General features: G+C 40.2%; 1 protein-coding gene across 1 annotated transcript in view; it reads right to left on the bottom strand.

Annotated features, from left to right (window-relative positions):
* Positions 1-12505, bottom strand: part of st3gal3a (ST3 beta-galactoside alpha-2,3-sialyltransferase 3a) — a 29135-nt gene that overhangs the window by 14873 nt on the left and 1757 nt on the right. Inside the window, exons 2-6 of the mRNA XM_063891682.1 lie at positions 12170-12321; positions 9615-9657; positions 9402-9494; positions 3734-3828; positions 805-868 (exon numbers count right to left, since the gene is read on the bottom strand). Of these exons, the coding sequence (XP_063747752.1) occupies positions 805-868; positions 3734-3828; positions 9402-9494; positions 9615-9657; positions 12170-12284 (410 nt within the window). The 5' untranslated portion in view covers positions 12285-12321. The remainder of the gene's footprint in view (positions 1-804; positions 869-3733; positions 3829-9401; positions 9495-9614; positions 9658-12169; positions 12322-12505) is intronic.

Raw genomic sequence — 12505 nt, 5'->3', positions numbered from 1 at the left:
GTTTACAATTTAAAACACATGGCGTTGTCTTTCTTTAAGCTAATCTTTGAGGCATTTTGATATCCAAATAAGGCTCTTTAGTTCCAGGATCCCATGAAGAACTACATTTGAAACTTTACTACACAATGGATTACATTTTTTACCTAAATAGGCAAACTTCTTAATAACAATATGGGCTTAAGCAACAGTAAAAGGTTTTTTTTTGTAAACAGATTAACATAGTTTGGTATAAAAGTTTGTTCTGTTTACTCATAAGTATAGGACATAAGACATTTAAATTGTTTTTGAAAAAATAGGTTAGAAACGTTTTTTTTATTTGACCAAAAGTGTTTTTTTGTTTGAGATTATTCTCATCTTCCTCACAAATAAAATACGATATTTGAAAGTATTTTTATAAAGATCTATATTTTTCTGCTATATATGTTTTGCATTTTTTGCATACATCTTAAAGATACTAACAGTTCGGTTTTCTTTACCTAAGATGTATAGTGACCTTAAGGTCAGGTGATCAATTGATGGATTAACAGTATGTAAAAGGAACTGGAAATTCAATTGTGCACTTTCCAAATCAAAACAAGATGCCCTCTGTAAATAACCTTAGTGAACTGCAGAATAGTATTTCAACAGACGGCAGAGTGGCAGGTTGATGTGTGTGTGCATTCTCCAATGTGGAAAAACTGTTAACAGTTTACAAATTATGATGATGGGAGCTTCAAATACAGAGTTGTAAAAAACTGAAAGGGTATATTGTGATGACTGCAGTGTTTTGATCGGCAAATAACTGAACAACTGGAACGCAGTTACCTGTCAAGTTCCTCCCCAAGGCCGTAGTTCTGAGTGGCTGACAGAAGAATATCTATGATATTTTCTGCAGGTATAAGAGACATGAAGGCAGAAAGATAAAAAAAAGTGAGATGAAGATGAAAGTGAAATGATTCTTCCCCCGAGCTATGATGCCCCCATCTCGAAGGGGCTGCCGGTGATAGCTGGGATACAGCTGGCAGCCACTTCTTCATGTTTCAATGTTATACAACCATTAAAAGATAGGAGGGCCAAGTAAAGTAGGATTACATAGACTGTCCACCAACTCTGTTGAGGGACTTATTATTGTAAAACAGTGGACAGATTTTTTTAACTACCGTAATTTCCGGACTATTAAGCGCACCTGAATATAAGCCGCACCCACTGAATTAAAAAAAAAATATGTATTTTGTACATAAATAAGCCGCACATGTCTATAAGCCGCAGGTGCCTACCGGTACATTGAAACAAATGAACTTTACACAGGCTTTAACGAAACACGGCTTGGAACAAAAATAAAAGAAATTGCAGTAAACAGTAGCCTACCAAGAAAGTCATTGGTCACTATCTTCCTCCTCCTGTGCACTGAAACCACTGAAGTCATCTCCTTCGGTGTCGGAGTTGAATAGCCTCAGAATTGCTTCATCCGATGTTGGATCGTCTTCATTGTCGCTCTCGTCACTTTCATCCGGAGGCAAATTCCCCGCTGAGCTCATGCTGCCCTCTTCAACACGCAGCAGACCAGCCTTTCGAAACCCGTTGATGATAGTGGATTTTTTGATAATGCTCCACGCTGTCAGGACCCACTGGCAGACTTGACCATAAGTTGCTGTTCGCATGCGGCCCGTTTTAGTGAAGGATTTCTCCCCACTTGTCATCCAAGCCTCCCACTGAACACGGAGCGCCACCTTAAATGCACGATTTATACTGATGTCGAGTGGCTGCAAATACTTTGTTGTGCCCCCAGGAATCACAGCTGGAATTGAGTTTGTCCTCTTGATGGCTTCTTTCACAGAATCTGTTATGTGGGCCCTCATGCTGTCCAACACGAGCAAAGCCTTGTTCTTGTGAAAGAATCCTCCCGGTCGCTTGCCGTAACACTCCGTATGCCATTCATGCATTAGGCCTTCCGTCATCCATCCTTTCACAACAATTCCTCTCGAGAATTTCTCTTTTGGCATCGTCATTCGTTTAAAAATCAACATCGGTGGAAGCTTTTCTCCCGATGCCGTGCAGCTCAGAACACAGGTGAAGTGCGTTTTTTCATGCCCAGTTGTTTTCAGCGTTACTGATGATTCGCCTTTCCTGTTGACAGTCCGAGTGAGAGGCAGGTCAAACGTCAGAGGAACCTCATCCATATTTATGATGTCGTGCGGGCCGATGGAATGCTCCGCTATCTTTGCATCAGTGAATTTGCGGAAGTTTGAAACTTTTTCCTCCTAGTCGGGAGGGAGCTGCTGACACAGACTCGTTTGTACCCTGATGGACAGGCCTTAACGTCTCATAAATCTTAGACACCACGATGGTCCACCTCTAAAATCCTCAAACTTCATTGCGGTGGCAATTGTTTTGGCTTTCAGTCGGATCTGCACAGTTGAAACACCTCGGCCGTCTGCTCTCTGTGTGTTGATCCAGTCTTCGAGCTCATTTTCTAGTTCGGGCCATCTGCTTTTCTTCCCTCTGAAAGCTTTTGTTGTCTTTTTGCACTGAGTTAGTTCCTCACGCTGCTGTTTCCAACGTCTATTTCATCGACTCATTAAGGCCAAGCTCCCGTGCAGCAGCTCTATTTCCTTTTCCAACTGCCAGATCGATCGCCTTCAACTTGAAAGCTGCATCATATGCATTTCTCCGTGTCTTTGCCATGATGAGGGTGACAAAATGACTACCGTAATAAGAATGATGGGAAGTTTGAGCGCGCTCGATTTACGTCACATTATGTGACGGAGCTCAGTTTTTTGTCTATTTTTTTCAAAATCCCATTTCGGCGGCATGAAGTTTGTGAAAGCGGGAAAAATCCATAAATTAGCCGCGTCATTGTATAAGCCGCGAGGTTCAAAGCGTGGGAAAAAAGTAGCGGCTTATAGTCCGGAAATTACGGTACACATTCTCTGTTTTCCCCCCCATCCGGTTCTACTAATCTCATTAAAAACCTGGCTGTTAATCCAATATATAGGGAGGAAGTGTGGGTGTTAATGAAATTCTGTTAAGGCCACATACTCATTTTAAACGCGAGCCAGCTTATTCCAACACCGTATCATGTTTTTGCTGGGGTTCAAGAGGTTTAGGTAAAGAAACATTGTCACTTTTCTGAAAATGCGCTTATTGCGCTCATGTCTTTGAGGTAAGTTTGGATCTAGCTGTGCCTAATTTAGCATAAAGTCTGGAAACAGTAGAAAACATAAAGCCTGGCCCTGTACAAAGTTCAACAAGACAAGGTTGAAACCTGGTACATGGTTGGGCCTTTATGGTTTGCGATCCATTTGGAAAAAGATGAGATCAGATGAACCTTGATTAACTCTGAGTAGTCGTATCAAATGGGGTCCACATTTAACAGAATTACTGGGTTATTCATTCTTTATACAACTCCTTCTGTCACTTCCTAAATGCTTTGAAAAGTTCCAAAGATTTATCTCCATTTGTATGATCTACTGTGTGAATACTGCAATGACACACAAAAACAGGATTGTTGAAGACAGGTCAGAGAATTGGCAGGATGCAGCCATAAGGTAACCATGAAAGGAGGGTTTTAACCCATTGTAAAACAATTAAGGCATGGTCGGACCACACGATGTACAAACTAGCTTGTTTGAATCGTTCACAGTGCTAGTGTTCTTTCCCAGTTAGTGGTCAGAACAATCTAGTCTTGTGAGAAATTCAGTACAACTTTAATTGTATAACCTTCAAAAACAAAGACAAAAATGTGTAATCATACCTTGTGACTTTACACCGAATGGAGGCGGATAATCACCAATCTTCGAGAATCGTTTGTAATTTGGATCAATGAACATGGGCGCCAGTTTGTTGAACCTGTTGATTCAAAAGAAACGGGTTACAGCAAGTAAGAATGAAGAACTGGTGTTCTTTAGTGCAGTATCTGTGGTTCACCCGTATGGATGTAGATGTACTGATTAATCGAAGAATGCTTAAGAGGATTTACAGCATCGTGTTACCAGCTAATCCACAGTCTGTCTGATTTCACATTCAACCAAAACAAACTTTAAGACGTGTGAAGGAAAGGACAGAGCTGCACATTTCGCACAGTGAGGCTGGGAGTGGATATCCAGTCTGACCTTTTGGCCACGGAAGAGCCACACGTTTCCTTGATAAAGGGTGGTAAATGGAAGGTAGGAAAGCATGAATCATCTTCTTCCCTTAAGACGTAGACTTGTGGGTCAGAGACTAAACTGGCAGCCTTTCATTGTTGCATGAGCTAGCTAACCGATGTAGAGATATCATTGTTTTACACCAAAACATAAATAAACATGATTGATTTAGGTGTTACATGAGACTGCACTGGACGGGGCTTTATGGCACCTGCTCAACAGTGTACTAAATCCTGGATGAAAGACAAACATAATTGTTCCTTTGTTTCTCACACATAGGACCCCTGTAAAAACACAATTGTATTTTGCCAGATTAATACAGGCAATTGCCGATATCTTTGTGTGTCGGTGAGTCAATCACCCTGCGGCGGAGCGTCTGAAAACGCACTTCATTCAAACTCGTCAGAAAACCATCCATGGTTAGATCTTTCCACAGTTCCAGCAATCAGCAATTCTGGCTTGATCGCAATAAGCCCTACATTCAGCAAGTTCTATGTGAAATGATTTAGTTTCTAACTGCTGTTTGTCCCTAATGTTCCTCTCCCTGCCCGCAGAGCAAAAGTGGCTCTGATTTATTCTTTGGAAGCTCACCAATAAAAATCCGCAAGAAAAATTAAAACATTGCCACAATAAATAAAACAAAATGGATATTTCTCTTCTTCGTTTCAAAACTTTTTTAGGACAGGTGTTGTAAGTTAGCATTTGGATACAAACTGTGCTATTGTTGTAACGGCATCCCAGGGATAATAGAAAACTACTGTATGGCAAGAAGGGTAGGTCCCATTTAACTAGAAAGCCTGTCAGCGTGCTGCGTGGATGTTTACAACATGCAGCCTGTTTTTTGTTTTTTAGGTTAATTTACGACCAGTGTAATCATCTGACTGTGCGTGTGTCTTGCCACATCGGATCTGCTTTTCAACATTTTTGCCACATTCCCAGATTTAGGAACTTTGATACAGTAGCACACAAAGTTTACAGGTATATGTGAACAGATTGTGCATGTTTGTGACTAATGTTTGATAATTGTCAACAACAGTTTTGGATTATGGACGGAACACAGCAGTATGGTGTTCTACTGGTGTGTGTTTGAGAGAGTGAATTCGTGGCCGTGTGTCAATGATAGCGTACAGTAGTGCTTTATCCCGTTGTTCCCCGATACATTGCTACATTCTGAACAACATATTTATCTTGAAATCTGCAGGAAGAGAGCAATTAATGTTGTTAGTAGCCAGGACCGGACAGTCTTCTAGACTTAATAGCAAAGGCTTCATTGAGTTACGTTCTGAAGTGTTTCAGCTCTATACCGTAAACAGTATTGTTGGGCAGGGGCGAACTACAAAAATTATAATAAAAAAACGTTTAGGTCATTTTCCTTGTCTGTTAAAATAGTTGAAGTATACAAGGTGTTGCATAATGGCTGTGTTTTTGAGGCGTATAGGCACCTATATGAAAGATGAAAGATGAAAGATTCAACTTCATTGTCATTGCACAGAGTACAAGTACTAGGACAACGAAATGCGGTCTCTGCATTTGACCCATCCTAGTGTTAGGAGCAGTGGGCTGCCATTATGTACGGCGCCCGGGGAGCAGTGTAGGTAACCAGTGTCTTGCTCAGGGACACAACGGTGGCACTAGGTCTTTCGGGGACTTGAACTGGTGACCTTCCAGTTCCCAGGCCAACCCCCTATGGACTTCGCCACCACCGCCCATATCCATACTTAATTTAATCAGGGTGATTTGGTCTCTGCATTTTTTGCTAAATGACACTATTAGCTGTGATTACCATCAGAATTGTGTCCATGAGAAAATGATTTATACTTTTTCATTAAATTAAGATTGTTTAAAGTATTAAGAATCACTGATAATCGTTTTGGTAGTTTGTTAGAAAAAAAAAAATCATAGGAAAATAAAAACGATTTACTCTACATAGTCCAACTGTCCGGTTACCACCTACAGTTTCATTTATAATGATGTTGTGCTTTACATTGCATGTAAACAAAAATAATACAGTAAACTGTATTTTTTTATTGCCTCCCAGCATGTTATGCTTCATTTCATCTCCACATCTGTCTCCACTCTGAGGGATTAGGCCTTTCGGAGAGCCAACGTATTTTAACAGTTAAAAAACTAAGAAAGTCATTTGGATCTTTTTTTATAAGTTAATCAGAAAATAAATAATCAGAAGAAAAAAGAAATCATTATCAAAACAAATTCTAGTTTTTTGCCTTGAAATATGTTAACTGAGTCCATATTTGAAAAGCCAGATTTACAAAAAACTAAGAGTACATGAAGAGCACAAACATTAGCTGTGAAAGAGGTAAAACAGAAGACATGTTTCTTTAACCGAGTCAACCCCTCCAGGTTTTGGCAGCTTGTTTCTTTATGTGCAGTATCACATAAGGAACTGCAAATGAGCTCTGATTTGGTAACACAAAACAGCTGCTAATCAGTCACTGTTGGAAAGTCTTCGAAATAATTGATAGACACCTGAAAACACTTCAACATAGTTAAGAAATCAGCTCCTAATGATGCATTTTACCCTTCTGTCTGCAAAACTAACTCCACATTTCTACTGAATGGTACTGCTGTGCTTGCCTTGTGTGACAGAACTCAGTACGACCTCAGTGTAGGCCAGGTGATAAGACTTTCTGCTGTAGCAATGGCACTTGAATCTTCTACGTAAATGGAAATATCTTTTCACTGAAGGATTTGAACGTCAGAACTTTATTGCAAGAGGTTTGCTGGCTGCCAGTTGTTTTAAATCTGGGTTTAAAGATCTGGGTCCAAGAGATGAAGTGGATATTATGAATGCTTGCATCTATGTTTCAATGTATGTTCAAGTGTTAATTTGTCTGGTTCCTCTGGTTATTAAAATGCTATGAAGGGGGTGAGGTGTCATCATTGAACAGTGTGATTGACGGCTGGCAGTGAAGGATTTGTAGACTCTTTAACTCTGCATAACAGTCTAATACTTTTTTTTTAAACATTTGATAATGTAGGTATTTATAGAGACCATTTGTTAGATATTGTGTTTGGCAGCAGTGGCTCGTCCGTGGAGACTTGACTAGGAAACCAAAGGGCGTGGGCACCAGGAGAGGTTCCTGTTTGCCTCCTGGGCCCTTAAACAAGGCATGAACCCTCACACTGCTCTACACATGCTTATTTTTATGTGGATCTCACTAATTATAACTTCAGAAAACTTTAGGATTTCTGCTTCTGATTCTGATACACAAACAAACTGACGAACATATCCTCTCTGGAGTCTCTCAATCTGGACTTTATGAACCCAGTTGACTGCGCATATGAGAGGGCCAAAGACTGGTGCACTCTCATTTATGACTTATTGTGCAGAACCTTCAGTCTCCTAGATCTGGTGTTCAACATTGAGCTTATTAATGGTGACTTCACAGGCCTTGTTGAATACCACAGACAAAAGTGTTTGAACTTTAATAGGTGTTTGGGGACATATTTTGTTTCCGTAATGAATGTGAAACCGCAACTATGCAAGATGAATTCAAGACACCTAACAGGGTAATACTGAGGAAGAAGCTAAGCTATTTTTAGCAGCAGCTGACGAACTCAATGGGTCAAGGATGCCCTGGGCCTTTTACCATTCCTTCATCCCGATCAAAATCCTCCTGTGTTATTTTAACATGGCAAAGCTCGGACTGTGTGAAGACACTCCATCAATGCTGCTGTCTGAAGGCCCTGGTGGGTTCCAGGGTTGCGTGTCTCTGGTGCTCTGACGGTAAGTGGATAAGTGAACCGGCCAGAGGTTTTCTCACGCACTGGGACACCAGGAGAGCAGAAGAGGACAAAAATAGATCTGCACCACACATGGGCCCATTTAGACCAATGAATCTTCTGACTTTTTTTATACATAGTGCAGAAAACATAAGCAGATGAAGGGCTTTCATGGTGTGGAGACTCCTTGGTTTTTAATAATGCAGAGGCAGAAATGGGATCTTTCCTCTATCATACCACTCTGAGCTGAGAGAGCTTACCATTAGGCAAGGTGAGGACGTCCAATGAAAAGAGACCCATAAAACCTATTGATTTACGAGTAGAAAACATACAATATTATCTTAATATTTAACAACAAAGCGTAAAACGTAGTTATAGCTGTTGGCATCCTACAGAAAAAAAAACCAAGAGGAAGAGTAAGAGATTAACTGTAAAACCCCTTCAGGTTATCAGTTTTGTTATTGGACCTCCTGAAAGAAGCCAGCGTTACTTACAGTTTCCTGTGGCATCGAGTCAATGTGCAGATGATAAGAGCCCTTTCCCAAATATCAGAGCAAAACATCGTATTTGTAATTCTACTTCCTGTAGCCAGCCTATATTTGAAGAATCATTACTCTATTGGATGTTACTTAACATTTAGTTTTTTGCTGTGGAAGCACGAGGCCATGGTGTGGTTGGACCCTGGACTTTCTTCATATGTGGTTACAGTGGTTTCTTCTGAGCTTCACAAATCGCTTGTGACACAAGTGATCAGAGCACTATGACTGTCATCGAACAAGCAAATTGCTTGCTCAGAGTCTCTTGGCCACCCTTCTGAGAATTGTTCAGGTCTTCTGTGACTTCTAAACTGCCACTTGCTGCTGCAGTCGATATTCTACACCAAAGGAAATTACTTTGTGTAGGTTTTTTTTTTTTCTGGTATGAATCACCAGAGTAAGGGTCTTAAGTAGGACTCTGGAACAACTGAAAAACTGCTGTGTCACTGTTGATGAGCAGGAAATAAAGGCAAGCACAGACTGACCGGGTCTGACACTACACCTGAATGCTGAATTGTAATGGATAACGGCAGTCGTATATTGATATTAAAATTGGCCTTGGTGTTGTTATTATTTGCTAAACAACCTCCTGTAGCTATATTCATTTTTTAACTCAGAAATGTGCATTTATTGAAACATAAATTGTAACTTAGAACATCATCGCAGTAATAACCCCAACCCAGTGTCGAATCGTATCCTTGTCTTACACAGCTTATAACATGCATTTGCAGAGATATTTATAGACTTTTAGACCTTTTTAAGATAAGGAACGCCCAAACTTTTTTCCCTTTAAGGGCCAAAGCTTAAATTTAATGGTGGGCCACATTCAAGGCAAACACTGTATATTATTGAAAGGACCGTACTTTTGGCAGCCTTGCTCTAGAAGAACCCAACATGGAACAGGGATGGCATGAGTTTATAATGCTAACACCAGGGGGACAACGTATCCAACAATTCTGTTTGATGTGTCACTTTCAAACATTGTTAGTGTTCCTACCTTGGATAGATGGCTCTCATCTTAGCAGCTGCATAGCCAGGCCTGCAGGCTCCCTCACTGAGATTTCCGTACTTGTATATCAGATCCAACGGCCTAGAGACATAGAGTAATAAAGTAAGGCAATAAATAAAACTCACACACAAATTGAACACACAGTACAAGTTCCATGAGTTGGGAAGTGAAGTGAGAATTAATAGTAGAATAAATACTCACAGACTGCCATCCAGCTTCAGCAGGAACCCTTGTTTGTCATACACTAGACAAAGAGAAATGAGGTTAATAGGATGGAATTAAATAAAACGAACAACATGTAGAATATCATAGTTATTTGTATGACATTGACATCATTTGTTAAGAGGTTTCTGTTCTGGCACATCTGTTGACTCCACCTCATTTCTTAAAGTAATTATGTTCTTTAAGATGGATTCTAGATGACAATGTGTAGTGGCAATGCAGGCAGGTAGTTAGCCTAATGAAAAGGGAAACAATTTATACACACATGCAGAGGAGACCCTAACAAAATGTAACACTGACAACATACAGCATTGTTATTCGATTTGATACCATATTTACAGCTCCTAGCATGACTAACTGAAACAGGGAAAGTTAATAGATTTTATTTTGCCTGTTTTTAGAAGCTCTATTTGTCCAAATCATCAAATGTCTCCCACTTTAGCTTTGTGGTATCTAGCGACAAAGATTAACTGGTAAATTTCCCAGGCCTGCCAACAAACTATTTTAACAGTGCTGTGAAAATGTGACCATACCAATCCTTTAAAAATCAGCTGTTCCACATCCTGTGATAAAGATATTCAAACCAGCTCTTAAGAGATAGTAGATAGATATCCAGATGACACAGTATCGCCCTCTACTGTTCTTTGATTTACTTTAGATATTTGCAAGGTGTTGTCATCATTGGTGGCTGAAAATCGGTCCCATCCAATTCCGATGCCTACCATTGAGACACCATGAACTCCGATTGATGCTTTGCTCTTTTTCAGCCGTTTAAACTTGGTATTTTGAAACTCTTCTACAACCATTTATCATGGAGACTCTTTTTTAAGGTTTCAGTTGTACACTCAGAAATGCATTGTGACAGAAATTGATCATTGGCCCTATGTAATGCATAGAAAACTAGTTAATATGAATTAATACGAGGAATAACATACACAAATCTATTAGCATAACTTTGCTTAGGCTGTCTTTAATTGTGGGTGTAAAATCCAGTTTACTAATGAAAACATCATACAATTCATTCCTTTTCTGCTAACATATGCTACAGAATGGTCCTTTAAGTAAAATTATCCAATCCTTGTCAGGGCCAGAGATGGATCTCTAGTGTCTTGCTTTTGATTGTTTTTGTTTCCCCCCCATTTTCTCTGGGGGTGCATCCTAAACTTCTTAGATTCCCTCACTTGCATCTTTTCTTAAGTCTTAGTCGCTCCCAGCAAGATGCATGGAAATAAACAGGGAAATAACGCAAGTAGAGCGGAAACAAGTAAATGTAGCGTTCGTTTGTTGGGCATTTAGCGACTGCTCGAGTGCTCCTGTTGCAGATTCCTAACATCAGCTATAGCTTGAAATAGTCATTCACTGCCTGTCACAACAGTAATGTCATTTGATGCAGATTTCACCATGAATGCATTTTTTTTTTTCCAATCATAGCTTAACCATGTCACATGATATATATGTTTATTTGATAGGCGTGTGAATCTCACACATGGCTTCTTCTTAAAAATGAACATTTATACAACATTATTTAATTTAAAAGTTGAGTTTAGTGTTTGGTAGGGCTGCCCCCGATTAGTCAACTAATCGTTAGTCGGCATAAGAAATATTTGTCGACTAAGTTTTCATTAGTCCAAAAAAAAGGTCCATCTACACGCTGCATGTGCTATGACGCGTCAGCTGGAAACCTCCTTAGACTTCATACAGAGCTGTGCCTAGTCCTGAAGTTAATTTTGTCGGGCAGGATATCCAAAGTGTGCGATCCTTCTGAGCGAGTAAAGGACGAGCCTCAAAAGGTGACATGCAAACTTCGCTGTAAAAAAAGGTGCCTCCGTATCCTCGCCATCATATCAAAACACGGAGCTTTAATATCCCCAACGTGTGTTCCTTCCTCAGACTCAGAGGAAAACAGCAGCAGTGAGTCAGGCAGTAGCCTAACTTTGTATCAACATGTATAAACCTATAATATATAATCTTTCTGAGCTCACAAAACGATAAATTCAAGCTTTCATTTCATGATGAGGGTGTAATGTGGGAGGGATTTTTGCCGCTGAGCATATGAACACACACACACACACACACACACACACACACACACACACACACACACACACACACACACACACACACACACACACACACACACACACACACACACACACACACACACACACACACACACACACACACACACACACACACACACACACACACACACACACGCACACACACACACACGCACGCATTTCGATGGTTAATTATTACAGTTGTATTTTATATTTCATGTGAAGCACAATGTTCCATGCTGTTATAATGAGGTTGTTTATCAGCCTTTGAAACTGAAACCGTTTTGGGAGAAGACAAAACAATTCTTAGGATTCATTTATTTTTATAAATCTAAATATATCATATACGTCAGACGATTAATCGCCTGAATTGACGACTATTAGTCGACTACAAAAATCTTGAGTCATGGGCAGCCCTAGTGTTTGGTCATTCAGCGTTAAAATAAAGCGATATCAATTCCAAGGAAGACTCACATGAATTGTGGCCCCAGCCTTTCATACTTATCCTCCCAGATGAGTAGTAGAGGAATCCCAGGGCCAGCATGGAGCACAGGCCCAGGAAGAGGTTGCGGGTGGGTTTCATTCTCATCTCCAGCTATCATACATGGTACATCCCACACTGGTGGCTGTATGAAGAGGAAATAAAACTGGTTAGTTCAGTACTCACACACTGACCATTATTTGAAACAGTTGACCACAGACACTGATAGCCCAGTGGTGCAGTGCTGACATGTTTTTCAAGGCACACCCGAAAGTTAACATAGGTTCCCTTTGCAAACCCAACTCTGAGTTTTGTATTACATTTTGAAT

This window comes from Eleginops maclovinus, chromosome 9, assembly GCF_036324505.1.
Source record: "Eleginops maclovinus isolate JMC-PN-2008 ecotype Puerto Natales chromosome 9, JC_Emac_rtc_rv5, whole genome shotgun sequence".
Lineage (NCBI taxonomy): Eukaryota > Metazoa > Chordata > Actinopteri > Perciformes > Eleginopidae > Eleginops > Eleginops maclovinus.
The sequence above is the reverse complement of the archived record's forward strand: the minus strand, read 5'-3'. Positions and strand labels throughout refer to the sequence as shown.